The sequence below is a fragment of the Canis lupus genome, chromosome 36, assembly GCF_048164855.1.
Source record: "Canis lupus baileyi chromosome 36, mCanLup2.hap1, whole genome shotgun sequence".
Taxonomy (NCBI): Eukaryota; Metazoa; Chordata; class Mammalia; order Carnivora; family Canidae; genus Canis; species Canis lupus.
The window spans coordinates 25,313,991-25,331,105 of NC_132873.1; the positions used below are offsets into that span (position 1 = coordinate 25,313,991).

The 17,115-nt window shown below is 42.0% G+C and overlaps 1 protein-coding gene and 1 long non-coding RNA gene across 12 annotated transcripts in view; one reads left to right on the forward strand and one right to left on the reverse strand.

The window, feature by feature from the left end:
- Window positions 1-6,387, reverse strand: part of LOC140625537 (uncharacterized) — a 136,613-nt gene extending 130,226 nt beyond the window's left edge. For all 8 annotated transcript variants that reach the window (XR_012024869.1, XR_012024868.1, XR_012024871.1 and 5 more), the window contains exons 1-2: window positions 6,266-6,387; window positions 805-966 (exon numbers count right to left, since the gene is read on the reverse strand). This is a non-coding gene — a long non-coding RNA (uncharacterized lncRNA). The remainder of the gene's footprint in view (window positions 1-804; window positions 967-6,265) is intronic.
- Window positions 1-17,115, forward strand: part of DNAH7 (dynein axonemal heavy chain 7) — a 234,340-nt gene that overhangs the window by 192,831 nt on the left and 24,394 nt on the right. The window contains exons 55-60 of one of the 4 annotated variants that reach the window (XM_072812864.1): window positions 2,640-2,816; window positions 4,765-4,926; window positions 7,383-7,583; window positions 11,583-11,744; window positions 14,933-15,118; window positions 16,694-16,831. In XM_072812864.1, the coding sequence (XP_072668965.1) occupies window positions 2,640-2,816; window positions 4,765-4,926; window positions 7,383-7,583; window positions 11,583-11,744; window positions 14,933-15,118; window positions 16,694-16,831 (1,026 nt within the window). Of the gene's footprint in view, window positions 1-2,639; window positions 2,817-4,764; window positions 4,927-7,382; window positions 7,584-11,582; window positions 11,745-14,932; window positions 15,119-16,693; window positions 16,832-17,115 lie in introns of those variants that run through there. The other 3 variants (XR_012024865.1, XR_012024864.1, XM_072812865.1) reach the window with 3 other exon arrangements.

Consider the following 17,115-nt stretch of genomic DNA (forward strand, 5'->3'; position numbering starts at 1 on the left):
TACACAGCAAATTAATCAGCTTTCACTAAGAAACTTGTCAGGTGTAAGGGCATATATTTCTCTGACCTTAAATAAATCCTATAGGAATTTGCAATCCATAGAAAAACATAAATGGAAGACCATAAACTTCTTTCCTGCCTTGCGGAAGATGGTTGCCTCGATTAGTCTGTAATTTTTGTTACTGACAGATTTCATTTTACAGACCTCATGCTAGCAGAATCAGCCTGCAGAAGCAAACCCAATTCTGCTGCCTTGCAAACTGAACAGCAAGCACAGCTTCATCTACCTTGGGAGTCACAGTTTGGTCTTGGGAGAACGTAAGCCTTGCTCAGGTTAAAATTAAAAACAAGACACTGAAATTTGCACTCGCGCCGACGTGTGCACCCCTGACCAGGTGCTCGGGCGCTGAGGGTCGTCCAGCCACGTCTGCACAGGAGCAGCGGCTGACAGCAGCCTCAACCACCCCCAGAACAGAAGGTTAGTGAAGGTTAGTGACGAAGTCAGCCCTGGGAGGAGATGAGATTTTTTGCAAATTAGCAAAAATTTTCATTTTCTTCTGTTAGTTGCTCTTGGTTTTTTAAATGTAGTGAGAAAAGACCAACCTTGGGGAAAAAAAATAAGGAGAAAGGCCAAGACAAGGCCTGGGATAGACAGAGTATTTTTAGTTTCCTGCAATAAGCTTGACATCTGCGCGCGTTCAAAATACCTGAAACATGAAATAACTTACGTAGAAATGAAACCTTTTGTGTGGGTGAATTATTACACTGTGATTTTTGTCTAAAATTTCTATAATTAGAATCTCACCTTCACAAAAAGAGCCATCCCGAGTTTTTATCCATTCATTGTTCGGTATATATCAACTGTGTGCAAAGAATTCTTGAGTCACCCTGGTAGGTAGATCCTCGCCAACACGCTGCTTGTATGCTTGTTGTTGCTTTTCCATATATTTTCTGTATTTGAATGAACCTAGAGAAATATTGGGGAGGGATTTAAAAATCTAACGTAAGCCCAGATACTCCTTCACTGTCTCCCAGCTCCCCGCCCTCACACCCTCTGTCATACACGCTCATCCACACTGGGATGGACACTGTGACCTGGCAGTGATTTTGACTTACAAACCCTGTGTGAACAGATGTTCTGGAGAATGCATGGTTAAAGTTTGGAAATACTTGTAACTTTTTCCAGAAGAGACTACCATTTTGAGATACTTGGTATCTGGAGATTGCTCTTGCAGGATGCTCCACGTTCAGGAAGGATGCAGGCTGGTGGAACTGACGACCTAATTTGGAGCGTGCTGTGTACACACGACTCCATCCTTGGGTATGTGCAGGTACCCAGTTAGAGTGATGCTGGGGCCTTCAAAAAATTCTGTGGGTTCCTGTTACTCCATTACTCCTCTTCCTGGAATATGTTTACATAATTTGGTACCCAGGTAGAGGGATACCGGCTTGTTAAACCCATCATTATCACTTGTGTGCCTCACCTCTGAGTCATGATCAGCTGGGAGCCATCGTCCAGATTTGTAGGCGTAGACCCAGGGCTCCTGGGTGGCTCCGTCCTCTAAGTGTCTGCCTTTGGCTCAGGTTATGGTCTCAGGGTCTTGGGATCCAGCCCAGGGTAGGGCTCCCTGCTTGGTGGGGAGTCTGCTTCTCTGTCTCTTCCCCTGCCCCTCCCTCTGCTCACGCTCTCTATCTCTTAAATCAATCAATCAAATCATTTAAAAAAAAAAAGGTGTAAACTCTTCTTTAGAAAGAGGGAAGGAAAGGGGTGCCTGGGTGGCTCAGTTGGCTAAGCAACCGGGTTTCAGCTCAGGTCATGATCTTGAGGTGGTGAGATTGAGCCCCACTCCAGGCTCAGGAGGGCATCTGCTTGAGATCCTCTGCTCCTGCTCTTGCTCCCTCCCTCTCTCTCTTTCTTAAATAAATTGGTAGGTAGGTAGGTAGACAGACAGACAGACAGATTTTTTTTTTTTAGACAGATTTTTAAAGAAAGAGGGAAGGACGAGGGATGTATTGGAGGCTGTATATCAGTCACATTAATGAATAAAATTCCATGTCCCCATAAACGCCTGCGAGGGGGCTCTGGGCCAGAGTGGTGCTCTCTCTCCCATGTGCTCCCAGAAAGTGGGCAGGCACGTATCCAGAAATCCACGCAATGTAGTTTGGTCCATTTCTTGGGCGTATAGCCTGTTTCTCTTTCATGCTACTTTTCTTTTTTGCTTTCTTTCTGTTTTGTTTCCAGCCCTATTGATTCCTTCTTGATGGTCCAGTACTATATCAATCACTCTCAAATTTCTATGTTTGAGTTATGGACTCCGAGAATGTAGTATTTTAAAACTTAAGAGTTGAGGTTTCTTCTATTCTTCACCACATGTTGAATGCTCACTGAAGGGAAGAAAAATGCCTTTGAATTCTGGTGTCACTAATGCTCATCTTTCATTATTTAAATAATTTATCATTTTTTTTTCTATCTAAAAGACTCTTCTTACAGCAAGTGGTGCTTTGACCCTCCACCAACATTTAGCAAATAGCTACACTAATGGAGCTAGACTCCTTTGTTTCAAATTATCTTTGAATCTGAACTTTGAAATTTGTAAGCAAGTTGGAATATTCTTCCCAATATATTCTGGTCCTTCCTAGGTTGTTCCAATGCTGCAAGAATTTATAACGAACAGACTGGGGCGTGCATTCATTGAACCACCCCCCTTTGATTTATCCAAGGCATTTGGAGATAGCAACTGCTGTTCACCACTGATTTTTGTGCTCTCTCCTGGAGCGGATCCCATGGCTGCCCTTCTAAAATTTGCTGATGACCAGGTAGGTACCTTAAAATAGATGAGGTTATCTGATATTAAAAAAGTGGATCAATATAGTATTTTCCACTAAATGTTTTCCAAAACAAACTTGCTTATCCTAAGTGGGGGAGGGAAAGGTAACATTTTATCACTCACTTAGCTCTTGAAAGTACTGGGAGGTCCAAAAGTTGACAGAGTCTCAAGAAAATGCTATTTAGATGGCAGCACGGACAACAAAAATAATTCTCCATATCCAGATTATAAAACCAGAATTTGGCCTGGGTGCCCCTTATTTTTATTTTGGAGGGACCAAGGGACTCTGACATTATGACATCAGTACAAGAGCTTGGGTTGACTTAATAAATTCAAGCCTGAGTAGCGACCCCGGGAGGCACCCGCTCTGATCCTGCCACATCTCCAGTCTCTATGGGGCGACCCTCTTGACTTTCCAGGACAATCGTCTATTACAATGACTTTACCAGGTTAGAATGCATTCTAATATTTTTACCTCAAGGCTTTAAAAATTATTCAAATGAACTTACTGCAAATTTTCTTATGTCATTCAACCTAGAATAAGAAAATCTTCATAAACAGGTGACTGGACATTGTCGGGTTGACTTTTTTCCCTTTTTGGTCTAATCAAAGTAACATTTTGTGGAAGTGATACTGATGTTTCTAAAACCACCAGCACCACTTGTATTGTGCTTCACACGTACTGTTAATTTGGCCAGACCTTGTAATGCATATTTCTCTTCTCTTTCTTAAAGTAATCCTCTGCGGTAGATGGTGGCATCTCCATTGTGTAGAGAGGGCCACTAACGCATGGGAAGGTTGGGTGACTTCTTAAAGGCCGCACAGCTCTTCGAATACAGTGGGGTTATGTGGCAGGGTTTCAAGCAGGAAAGTGACACGAGGTGATCCATAGTTTCTAAAGCCCATCTTAGCTGGAGTGAGGAGAACTTATCTGTGTGCAGTATGGAAGCAGGGCATTAGTCAGGGGGGTTGCTGCTAAAAGGCCAGGAAGAGCAATGGTAGGAAGGACCAGAGTGGAAGTGGTGTGGATGCCGGAAGAACTCATTTTAGGTGGGACTCACCCTCTCCAAATCAACATGACCTTTTCAACTGCTTGAGATCTTCCTACGTCCTCCCCATTTTTCTTCCCATGTTGTACAACATGATGACTCCCTAGGCCCTGCGTAGGCCTGCTCAGTGCATCGTCTTCACCTGCTATCCCCACTTCTTCCAGAAACAGTAGTAGCTGGCTCTGTTTTTTGTTTCCTGATGCTTCTACCTACTAGTGCTGATGAGCCGTGGATGTTCAGAGGCAGCCCAAGACCATAACTGGAGGCTCTTCCAAAGAGGCATCGCAGTGACGACTGCTTGAGAGAGAAAGATCCCAGGGAGTCGTAGAAGCTGCAGATGAATCGGGCTACAGTAGAAATACATTCCAGACAAACATTCCCATAGAATTCTTTAAGGAAACTTTTAAATAGGACTTAGGGGCTAATATATTTTTTTCTCTAAGCTCAATACACTGGCCAAATCAATATAGAATTATTCAAAGATGTGGAGGAAACAGGACAAGTTCATCTATCTGTTCATAGTTTTCTTCTGGGCTCCGGATTTTAGGAGTTGCATAACAGGGTCCTTTCATCTCCTGTTTTCTCACGTTGAAAGTGTTCTAAATTTTTTTTTCTTTTCCATAGCTCAACAATCAAAGACCCTAGAGAATTTTCCATGTATTGCCATGACCGTTTCCAATATGAGCTGATTTGCTTTTGATCTGAGTATTTATAAGATTCTTAATCAGTAAGAATTTTATAGGGTTGCATATGTTATATTTAGAACTTTGAGGGATGCTGGATAATTAAATTTTAATATGCTTAAGGTTAACATTTTCTGTAAGATTAGTATTGATTCTTCTTTAAAAATGTGTTGTCAAGTAACATCTTTACTATTCTTGTTCACAGGGATATGGGGGGTCCAAACTTAGCTCTTTATCTCTTGGTCAAGGCCAAGGGCCCATAGCCATGAAGATGGTAGAAAAAGCCATCAAGGAAGGAACATGGGTTGTTCTTCAGAATTGTCACCTTGCCACCTCTTGGATGCCAACCCTTGAGAAAGTTTGCGAGGTAAAAATGCAAGCTTGTTTTTATTAGATTTGTATTCCCCTCCATAACTAGTGTTACAACTGTCATTCAACTCCATGCCTGCCCCTGGTTTGGGGGGGCTACAGGCTACAGGCTAGTGGCATGGCTGGATTACAGGAGAGATGGGCTCACGTCGGGAGTAGGAAGACGAGAAGAAGTCACACAGTCAGCCCTTGCCCAGTCCCTCTCAACAGGGACAAGGGCTCATGCAGTGAGTTGGAATCTCCCTCGTCCAGGAGAACAGCCTCAAGGAGGGGAGTCAGCCACAGGGCAGACAGAAAACAACTTACCTCTTACAGCAGTGGAGCAAAGACAACTTCAAAGGAGGCTTTTCAGGGGGAAATGCATGAAGCCACTCTAAACCCAGAGGCTTCAGGGCGTAACTTTGCTTCTCCCTTCTGACCTGCTCAGACAGTAGCCCTTGCACAGAGGATCAGTCTGAAACCCGAGGAAGACTCCCCCACCTGTTCTTGCCGTGGGCTGTGGCACTTCCCTCTGTGGGAGGTGGAAATCCCAGCAAGGCAACCCCACGTAGCTCAGCTGAGGAAACCTGGCACTTGACTCCGACCAACAGCGAAAAAACATTTGATGTAATTACCCATGACCCTAGACCCCTCCTAACTCAGAGTCCCTTGGGTTACTAATTAGCCAAGCTAAGGATATAACTGGCTCTATCCAGACATACAATTGAAACTTTAAGGAGAGGGTCGTATTTTCTTTCGTGCCACTTGTCACCATCTTGTCTATCTTCCATTAGACTACAAATGTCATGAGAACAGAGACTTTGTCTGCTTTGTCTTCTGCTTCATCTCCAGCACCTGGAGTTATGCCTGGCCCAAAGAGACAATCCAGAACTATTTCCTAAATTAGTGAATGAATATTGCTTCACTGCTTAAAACTTTCGCTTTGCGTGGAAGATTATTTTAAAGCCTCATCATGTCTGACGACCTGCTTCCTCGTTGACCTTTGTTTCCTTTGGGTTTGGTTGTGACTTCTAGGCTCTAGTCGTTTGAGCTTCTTTTGCTTTCATTGGGATGACACACTTTTTCAAGAATATAGGCCATGATGGGGCAGCTGGGGAGCTCAATGGGATAAGCATCCAACTCTTGATTTCGTCTCAGGTCATGGTTTCAGGGTTGTGGGATCAAGCCCCAAAGTCAGGCTCTGTGCTGCTTGAGATTCTCTCTCCCTCTGCATCTCCCCCGCCCCCCACTCCTCCTCTCTCATTCTCTCTCGAATAAGTAAAGCTTTAAAAAAAAGAATATAGGCCATCATAATGTTATTTCTGTCTGAAAAATGATTCTTCGATTATTTGCCTTACCAACATCTTCTCATCCTTGAGGTTGTTACATTAAAGGTTTCATATCTGTGCCTGTTTCCTCATGGCTCCTCCATCTCTAGGCCATTCTCCAATGGGGCATATGTGACACAGTTGAACAGGTCATGAGAATGGCCTAGAGATGACCTGTTCAACTGTGTCACATATGCCCCATTGGAGAGTCATAAAGGAGAGGAGAGCAGTCCCTAATGGATGGCACACTGGGCCCAAAGGCCCTTGGGTCATGTTTAAGTCACCAGGCACAGGACAGCTGGTGGGAGGGAGAAGTGGTCGCCCTCACTCTCCACTACTTAGTAATTCCTAAAAAATGTAGGCACCTTTGCATCCTTCCTAATTCCCCCTTGCCCCTTTACCGCATGACTGCTCAAAACATGTCTTATGGACAAAGCATTGCAATTTTAGAAAAACCCTAAGATACTACTGCCACAGACAGTTGGGAGGGGGAGGTAGCAAGAGGGAGCAGGAGTGACCAGGAAGAGGGGAAAGGAAGGCGCCCCCATGGCCTTCAGGATGCGCTGAGTGTTCCGCTATCCTCCCCGGTGCACACCTGACTCACCCCTTAAGAAAATAGAGCTCAGAGGGCTATGTTTCAATACTTTCCCTTTCCGAATGTTCTCTCCTTCTTTTCATCTCTGCTTGGCTTAATATTGACTTATGCTGCTCATTCTCACAACCTGGCTACAGCCAGAAGAATGGCTCGTTCTTAATCCGGCCCTCGGGCAGAGGATTATAGCTATAAATATTTCAGCAACATCAGTTACGATAGGAGATTTTTTTTTTTTGAATGTCCTAGTCTCTAGTGTGGCCAACTCTAAATTACGGAATGCCTTTGCGAACTTGATCGTTGCGTGATTAAAATTTACCAAGAAGCATGGCAACGCTCTGGGCCTTCTCGACGAAGAATGTTGTTTCCGGGGCAGAATCAGATTTCAAGACTTGTGCCCAAAATTGCAGCAGTAGGTTCTATTTTGTAAAACTGCTTCCTCCCACTTCCAAGCCGTCCCATGCACATACGGGCTGGAGATGTTCCTTGGGTTGTACGTACCCATTCATGTCTAATTTCCCTTTTTATTTTTTTTCTTTATTTATTTTTTTGCAGGAGCTAAGCCCAGAAGCAACACATCCCGATTTCCGCCTCTGGTTGACAAGTTACCCATCACCAAGTTTCCCCGTGTCCGTCCTGCAGAATGGCGTGAAAATGACCAATGAAGCCCCGAAAGGTTTACGAGCCAATATCATTCGATCGTACCTCATGGACCCGATCTCCGACCCCGAGTTCTTTGGCAGCTGCAAAAAGCCTGTTAGTAGTGGCTAAGTCTTGCTCCCTCGGCCCCGACGCGGTCCAAGTGGCCCCTGCTGACCACGGCTGTGTGGGGCTGAGCAAAACTACAGATTAGATAGGCCTCCTGCCCTGCAGTGCCGTTGGTTTTGATTACTGATTATTGACTGTGCTGAAGTCAATTGTATTAATATTTTATTTTAATTTTACCACCGGCCTCATTTCTGCGCAGCTGAGATCTTCTGGGGTGTCATTAATAATGTAGCTTTCCATTTAGAAAGTCAGCTGTAAGCCATTCCCAGTACAAATCTGCAAGGTTGGAGAATCTTGTTTCAGGATATTAACTGAGCCTTTTGCTCTTTGGAGCCGTATCTTTAAATTAAAACATAAAAATATTTCCTCCATATAACTATAATGAGAGCCAGAATGATTTTACTCCTTGATTGATGGGACTCATAAGGGTCTTTTTCAGCGTCCCTGGGCAAGCGGGGAAACCACCCACTGCTTTCATGATTAGAATTCGGTGTGTGAATGTCTGTGACCTGAAATTGTTTCACAGCGTTTTGCCATAATTAAAAATGGAAGAGTTTCTTTTTAAGAGGGGTTGTGAACCTTGGTTAAGTTTTTGCCATTAAACAGCTCACGCTTTTGATATCGGGATATGTTTTAAGGACGCATCAAAAGGAAACATTAAAAATAAAGAAGTACTTTCATTAAACAAAAGTCCCAGGTACTGAGGGAAAGCAAGCGCCTATGCTTAAAACTCAGTCCACCCTTATCCTCTGGGCTAAGACCTGCTGTCTGGGTGGCTTTCGCGTTGATTAGGCCCAGAGAGAGCGGGTTCCTCCGGGGTAGGTGGTGAGGGCACGTCTGCACAGGCCAGCCTGGACAGATGCCCTTTGTGCACAATTTCACTTCGTTTCTTCTAGAGCCAAAGGTCTCTCCAGTGGAAGTCCCACATATTGGAAGTCTAGGCATTTATGAAACACCATCCAAACCAAAAGCCAAATCCCCTCAAAAGCCAAAAGAGTTCATCATCATGTTTGCTTTGACTTTGTACTTGGAAATAATTTTTGACTTACAGAAAAGTGGCAAGGAAAACTACATGAAAGTAGTGCTAAGACCAGCCCTACAGCCCGTATTCACCTGCTGTTAACATACGACTTTTGTGGGTAACTCAGATATGTCACAACCCCTCACCCCCAAGGAAACACTTCGATGCATATTTCTTAAGAATAGAGATTTTATTTTGCCCTCGTACCATTATTAGTTTAGTGGATTCGATAAGAACACACGATTTTATCTAATCTGCTGTCTGTGTTCCCGAGCTGTCCACTGATTCAATCATGTCCCTTAGAGCATCTTCCCTGCTCACTAGCGATCGGTCTCGGGTTAAAATTTAGTCGCTGTGGCTCTTCGCCTCCTTTAATCCGGAACATTGCCTCAGCCTGTCTTTGAATTTGAAGACCTTGACATTTCTGAAGAATTTACCTCCTCTTAAGGTTTTTTTTTAGTAACATTTCTCATTTGGGGCTTGTCTGATATTTCTTCGTGATTAGATGCAATTATGCATCTTTAGCCAAAAAACTACATTAGTGAAACTGTGGCCTCGGACTATCGCCCTGGGAGACACACGATGTCCATTTATCCTTCACTGTTGATATGAGTCTTGATCACCCAGAGACAATGTTGTCGGATTTCTTCAATGTGTGATAAGAGCCCCTTGCAACTGATGGTCAGTCTCTGGGGAGACATTCTAAGGCCTCGTCGAGATCCTGTTTCTCATCAAAACAGACCCCTGGTCCAGCTTGCGTGGCCATTGATGTACCTTGCCTGACCCGGTTGTTCCCTATGACAGTTCCAGCTCCTTGCTTGACACCTGCCCTCTACTCTCTGCAACAGCTCTCCCCTCTCCCTTTATTTGTGTGCTGTTGGCAGGGACTCAGGAATTCCTTGGTCCCTGCCCCCCCCCCCCCCCCCCAGTGGCTTACAGTTCTTTACTATCCTAAGTCTTTTACTCAAATGGTCCCAGATTTGGTCAGTGGGAGCGCCCCCAAGCTGGGCCCTCTGTACTGGGCCCATCGTTTATTGTTATTGTGGTTGTGGTTGTGGTTGTTGTTATTACTTAGCCTTCTTGCTTTTTTGGCATAAGATGCTGCAGGTTCATCTGTCATCTAGCCCTGGAACCGGTCATTTTTCTGTGAAGTCCTGGTTATGGAGACCTAGATCTAGGTTCTAGACGAGTCCAGCGCTACTGCCTTGTTTCTGGTTCTTGGTCCTTTGAGGGGAGAAAACTTGGAAATACATGCAGGTAGTCTCACACACATGCACATGTATGTGCACAAATATGCATACCCGCCTCCGGGTGCATGCAGACGAGCACACGCACACGCAGGTACTCATTTGCATACTGCAGAAGTGATGAATTTGTAATGATCCATCCAGCTTCCGCCCATCCGCCCAGGGTTCTTCCTCACTTTCCCTCATTCCATATACACAGGTCACTTCTGCACTAGCACCTGGCTCCCACATCATCATCACATTTACCAATTTGCTCGGTTCTGTAACATATCGAAAGTAGTTCTAAGGGTGTCTGGGTGGCTCGGTCGGCTGAGTGTCCCGCTCTTGGTTTTAGCCCAGGTCTCCATCTCAGGGTTGTGAGTTCAAGCCTCACGCTGGGCTCCACACCGAGTATGGAGCCTACTTTAAAACAAAGTGAAAAAAGAAAAAAAATAAATAAATAAAATAAAACAAAGTGAAATAAAATAAAATAGTTCCAGAATCCACGCAGCACTTGTCACTCTGCGTTTCCCCCCACCTCTCTGGTTAAATTGATGCTACTTTGCTTTTGTCTCCACTCCTCCTCTCAGTTTATTCCACAGGGGACACTTACACCTGTCCCTAGGTAGAAGAAGTACTCTTGACCAAGAAGACCAAGAAATATTTCCCCTGGCTGACATTCTTTTCTTTTTCTTTTTCTTTTTTTTTTTTTTTTTGAGAGGGAGAGAGGGAATCTTAAGCAGGCTCCATATCCACTGTGGAGCCTAACACAGGCCTCAGTCTCACAACCCTGAGATCATGATCTGAGCAGAAATCAAGAGACAGACATCTAACCAACTGAGCCACCCAGGCACATCCCTTAACTGATATTCTTAACCTACGTCCCCATCTGCTCCTTGGGATCACTCTGGGGCGGCCCACTATTGGAAGCAGGGCTCTGATTTCCCTCTCTCAATTCACTGCCCTGGAGCCAAAGACTGCTCTACTCTTTCAGGCATAAGTTTTGCACTTTTCCACTCTACCCCAGGTGCAAGGAACATGCATCAACTTTCTGAGGAGCCCCATTAATTCCTTCTCATTAGCTTGGACTAAGAGGATACACCTCACGCTCCTTTCTCCTTGGAGATAGGGGCAAAAGGGCTCCCAGCACAGCCACTGCTCTTTCCAAGGAAACCTTCACAAAATCCTCTCTCAAGGTCTATTTCGACCATTTTCTAGCATTCTTGTGGAGGGTGCATACTACTTCCTGATTTCTGATTCAAGGCTGACTTTGCCATTCAAAGTAACTGTAAGACTTCTTATTATCTAAAGAGTAACTGGAAAAGTCATAAGGCCAAAGTTTTCATCTGGAAGTCCTTCTTGTAGAACTGCTTAATTGGTTTGAACTGTCTACTTTGAAATTTCTCCATGGTGGTCTGGGACCACACACTGGAGTTCATTCTTCTTGCCTCACTATGCTCAGTTGGAACCTCCAAAATCCTTATAGGATTTAGTAAGACTAAATAGACGAGCTGAATGTGCTCCTTAAAAACCAGGTGTACATAGCTACGTGTGCCAACTGAACATGCATACAAAGGGACATGTTTCTGCCTACATAGCCTGCTGAAATAGTGAATTCTGTTGTAATGTACTTTGGGATGGATATATTTATAAACACAGAGTCACTTTCATTTTAAAAAATGGTAAGCATAATGCAATGTGAGGAAGGAAATGATGTGGTGCCATTTCTTCTCATTACAGGAGGAATTCAAGAAATTACTTTATGGCCTCTGCTTCTTTCATGCTTTGGTACAGGAGAGACGGAAATTTGGACCCCTGGGGTGGAATATTCCTTATGAGTTCAATGAGACTGACCTAAGAATCAGTGTACAGCAACTCCACATGTTCCTGAACCAGTATGAGGTATCATAAAAGTCACAGCAAGAATATTACCTATTTTGCTCTTTATCACATTGTGTTTGTATAGTAAGCAGGGACTTCTCATTAATTCCTACTCTTACAAAATAAATAGGATAATTCGCAACAGCTTATTAAATAACACTTTGTTATAATAGGATATCAAAACTGCTATCGTAGGTAGTTAGGACATTGGTTTGTCTATTAAGAACCTATGTTTTATTATTATTTATTTTTGACATAGAAACACCTATGGGAATGGGCGAGATGATCATATTGGGCTTATTTTGAAAAGGATTTGAGAAGACCGTCAATCAACCAGGCTCTGAAATGAAAATATAAATTGATTTCCTCCTGTTCTGGAGCATGACTTTATTTTTAGAGAAATGTGATTGTACTGTATTATTCCAGAATTTAGATTTGGGCCATTCATCAGGAGAAAACAGACTCTTTAGGTCACTGATGTTCACCTGAGGTGTGGATTCTGGGGGGAAAAAAACAAACAGTCTAATATTGTCACATCAACTGCATGTAAGCCCCTACAATTCTCTCTCTCTCTCTCTCTCTTTCACACACACACACACACACACACACACACACACACTCCCCCATTTTCTCTTTTAGCCACTTGTCTATCAGTTGGATTTTTAACATGTTTGCAACTTTGAATAACTGCTTTTTTCTCTCTCTCTTTTTTTTTTTTTTTGAAGAACTGCTTATTAAATCAATCCAGGCATCCTGTAAGGATATGGAACTTTTTGAGAGTGAATCCCTCCCAAATTTTAGTAGAATTTTGTCCCTAAAGTTCACCCATATGTGGAATTTAAGAAACAAAACAAATGAACATAGAGAAAGGGGGGGAAGGAGGGAGGCAAATACAAGAGGCTCTTATCAGTAGAGTATATTCTAATTTAAAATATTATAGTCTGTAGTAGAGTCAGTTAAAAGTGCCAGCAATTCAAAATTTAGCAAACATAAAATGAAGTTTTGTAAAATATCATAGACATGTTCAGAATATCATAGACATAGAAATGAGAAACATTGAGACTACATTGAAAACCACATTCTTCCAGAAGATATCAGAGATGTTATCTGAAACATTTATGTCTAAGAAGTTAAAATATGTGAATGCATAATAAGAATAGCATATACTACTATACTGTCTCTTAGGATAAACATCATAAAATTTCTTTTGCTTCAATCTCTTAATTATTTTAAGAAATAATCTTATTTTGAAAATAATGGTTGACTGGAACTATTTGTAGGGACACCTGGGTCTCAGCAGTTGAGCATCTGCCTTCAGCTCAGGTCCTGGGATTGAGTCCTTCATCGGGCTCCTTGCGGGGAGCCTGCTTCTCCCTCTGCCTGATTTTTTAGATAAAATCTTTAAAAAAATAAAGAAGGGCATGAAAGGACAAAGATGATGATATAATCCAAAAGTAAAAAATTGCTATATTTTAAAGCATTGCTTTATTACCGTAAACAATAAGATATTGTAAAAAGACAAATGAAAATTGAAGAGATAGCTAAAATCTATCTGATTTAATAACTGCATAGAGATTTTAATAATAATAAAAAATATAATCATCCAAATGAGGAAAATACATAGAAGAGCAGAGAAGATAATTTAACAAGATAAATACAAGTAGTGAATAAACATTTTTACAATGTCAGTATCAAAAATAAACTTAAGATATGAAATGTTCAGTATGGTGACTAGAGTTAAAACTATATTGCATATTTGAAGGTGGCTGAGAATAGATCTTAAAAGTTCTCATCACAAGAAAAAATGTATAGTTATGTGTAATGGCTAATGACTTGCTAAATAGACTTATTGTTGTGTTCATTTCACAATACGTGCAAGTATCAAATCTTTGTTACACATTTGAAACTAATGTTATATGTCAATTATATCTCAATTAAAAAATACATTTAAAAATAAAAAACAGGGGGGCTTGGCTGGCTCAGTAGGCAAAGCACGTGACTCCGGATCTTGGGGTTGTAAGTTCAAGCTCCTGTTGGGTGTAGTGATGCTAAAAATTAAAATATATCTAAAAATATTTAAAAACAATGTTATTGTTTAACTATCAATATTTTCTCCTGAGTGAAAATGCTCAGTTCTGTTGAGAGCAACGAGAAATAGAATTCTCTGTATTGCTGGTGGCTGTTTAAGTATTTATGCTGATGATAAAAGTATGAACAGTATGAACAACCAATACTTTTGCACTCATAAACATTTAAAAATTCTTTAGACCAGAGAATGTGATAAAAAAAAAAAACAAACTAAAAGGAAAGAATATTTCCACAAGTCTGAATAAAAAGGATAATTCATAAAACAGTGCATAGAAATAAAGCCATTAACATTTTAATTGGGTCAAAAAATGAATAGAAGACTAGTTCAGAGAACAAATGTTACTAAACACGAAAAAATTATGAACTTCACTGATATTGTAGGAATGCAAGCTAACACAGTATTATCTTTGGTCAATCAAATTAGCAAAAATTTTAAAACTGATTCCTACAATTGCTACAGCCTTTCAAAAAAGCAATTTGGTGGGTCACCTGGGTGGCTCAGTCGGGGAAGTGTCCAACTCCCGAACTCTGTGTTTTTCCCCTTCCTCTATGTTCATCGGTTTTATTTCTTAAATTAAAATATTTTGAAAGAGTATTTCATGAAATGGTAAAAGGTATCCTATGAGACTTGGTGAAAAACTATACGCAGAACTGTTTTTATCTGTATCACAATATTGTTTATATAACACAATAGTGATTCCTATTGTCAAAATCCAGAGGGATATAAAAAAAGATGATGAAGGAAACTAACACTGATTATCTCTGAATTATAGGGGGTTTGTCTTGAATGTCAGTCAGCCACGCCAGGTTTTCATGGCTGGGATTCTGGTCTCACTCATTGTGTGTCTGGCACATAGTAGGTGGTCCATTCGTGTTGGTTGAGTAGTGAGTGAGTCCGGGCCAAGGTAATAGATGACTTTTGCCCTCAGCATTGACAAATGACACAAGGAGAAGACGACTCCGGAATTAGCAGAGAAGTGTATAAAGGGAACTAGTGCTTAATGCCAATTTTGTAAGCCCAGTTGAATTTAATAATAGGAGCAAACAGGAAGCACAGCTCTGTAGGTAACACGCGACTGAGAACTCTCAGCCCGCAGAGTGACTTGAACCCTGGCTCCTAGGAACTGCCTTACGAAGCCCTGCAGTACATGACAGGTGAATGCAATTACGGAGGCAGGGTGACGGATGACTGGGACCGGCGCACGCTGCGCAGCATCCTGAACAAATTCTTCAACCCAGAACTAGTTCAAAACCCAGGCTACAAATTCGACTCCAGCGGCATCTACTTTGTTCCTCCTTCTGGTGATGTAAGTACGCCCTTCAAGAAAACTAAAAGCAAGGAAACCTGAAATTCCTCTGATAAAATGGTGATTTTTCTTCCCCTAGAGGCCTTGTTTTTTGGCTGACCATTGTGTGTCCTTTGTTCAGTCTTCAAGGAAGAGAACAAACCTCATGCACAGATGTAGCTAGTGGTTTGCCATTTGCTGTAACGTGAGGACTATCAGAAACCATCAATCCACCACTCACCCAAGGATAGCTTCCTAGTGACCCAAACTTCTATCATGAGTTTATTCCTTTGGCAAAAAGACATCGTCCCCAGTTAAAGTGGAAATACACGTGGGAAGGGTCACAAAATAATAACAACAACAACAACAACAACAAAAAATAATAATAATAATATCAACAATAACCATTAACAGCAAGGTCATGCTTGCTTATTTACAAAGCTGTACAGGTACTCGTCTCACTAGAGCATCAGAGTAACGGTGGTATTATCATTCCGTCCTTTTGACGAATGAGAAAGCAGATTCACTAGAGTTGAAGGACTTGCCCAAGGCCACACAGGTAGGAAGGGGAAGAGAGTTCCAGAACCATCCTACTGCAAGAGTCCATTTCCTTCTGCTACTTTTTCTAGGCCTGCCCTCATGGAAGATGCGGTGTCCGCCTTCAGATTATCACACAGTAGACTTCCAGGGACCCCCAGGACAGTTGAATTGGCTCTCATTTTATTCCTAGAAGTCAAAAGGGCACATGTTGAAAGTTAAACGTAGGACCATATGCAACAGAGCCACATTCCATAACCCCATCATCCATTAGGACTAATGCTGGCTGAGAGCAGATGTCAATAGAGATGAAGAGAAAATCCGTCCCCGAGCCTAAGTCACTAAATGAGTGGAGCGAGTCAACATGCGGGGCCATGAGTGTCAAGATTTCCAGGGACGAATTGTCAAGTGAGGAAAAAAGGCAAGATGAAGTCAGGGATATGGAATATAACTCATTTTGAAAAACCATCTGTAATCAACCCCCCCCCCGCCATAAACGTATATGAGTATTTGTACGATTATATGAGCATGAAGAAAGGCTTGTAACTTTGACAGAGTCCATGTAAATAAAATATAGAATGTGCGCATGCGTAAAAAGAAATGTTAATGGTGATTATCTCAGGATAATAATCATTCAGGTGATATTTGCCTTTCTGAATTACGTAGATTTATCACAAGAGTAAACAAAAAAAATCAGAGTAAAGAGAAAAAGAATTCTTGCAATAAATTAAGAACAAATCATCAGCAAATGTGGTGCTGAATAATTCCTCCAGAAAAAATTTTCTAAAGGAGATGGCAGGGATATTCCTTTCTCCCTTTTAAAAATCCATGCCCGTTGGATGGAACGTTTTCTTTCTCTTCCTAAATGTGTCCTTTTTTATTGTCGTTGTTTTTTCTTTTTAAACTTTGGCCCAGGCTGAAAGACAGTGAAAGCATCCAGTGTCCAGTTTCATGGGCTCATCCACTCAATAACTTGAGTATTGAAAGTCATCTCTTCTCAGAAAGTTCTACGGGATAATTGATTTCTAACTTCCCGGCCCTTTGTTATTCATCTTGCAGCACAAAAGCTACATCGAATACACAAAGACTCTGCCGCTGAACCCCGCAACGGAAATCTTTGGGATGAATGCCAATGCAGATATCACTAAAGATCAGTCAGAAACCCAACTGCTGTTCGACAACATTCTTCTCACCCAGGTATGGATCCGTGCAGGAACCAGCTCCCGAGGCTGGAGGGGACGCTGCCCCCGCAGCATGTGCCCACCTCTTACAGTGGAGAAGCATTTTAAGGAAAGGACAAAAATTCCCATGTACCTTATATATGAGTGTAAACATTAAGCACATGAACATGTGGTTTTGGTTGGCGGCTTCTTTTTTTTTTTTTTTTATCAGTGTTTTGATTGAGAAAGAATCTTTGAGTATCGTTCAGCTGCTGGGAGTTCCATTTTGCCTGTCATAAAGATACCATGCCCAAGTGCATT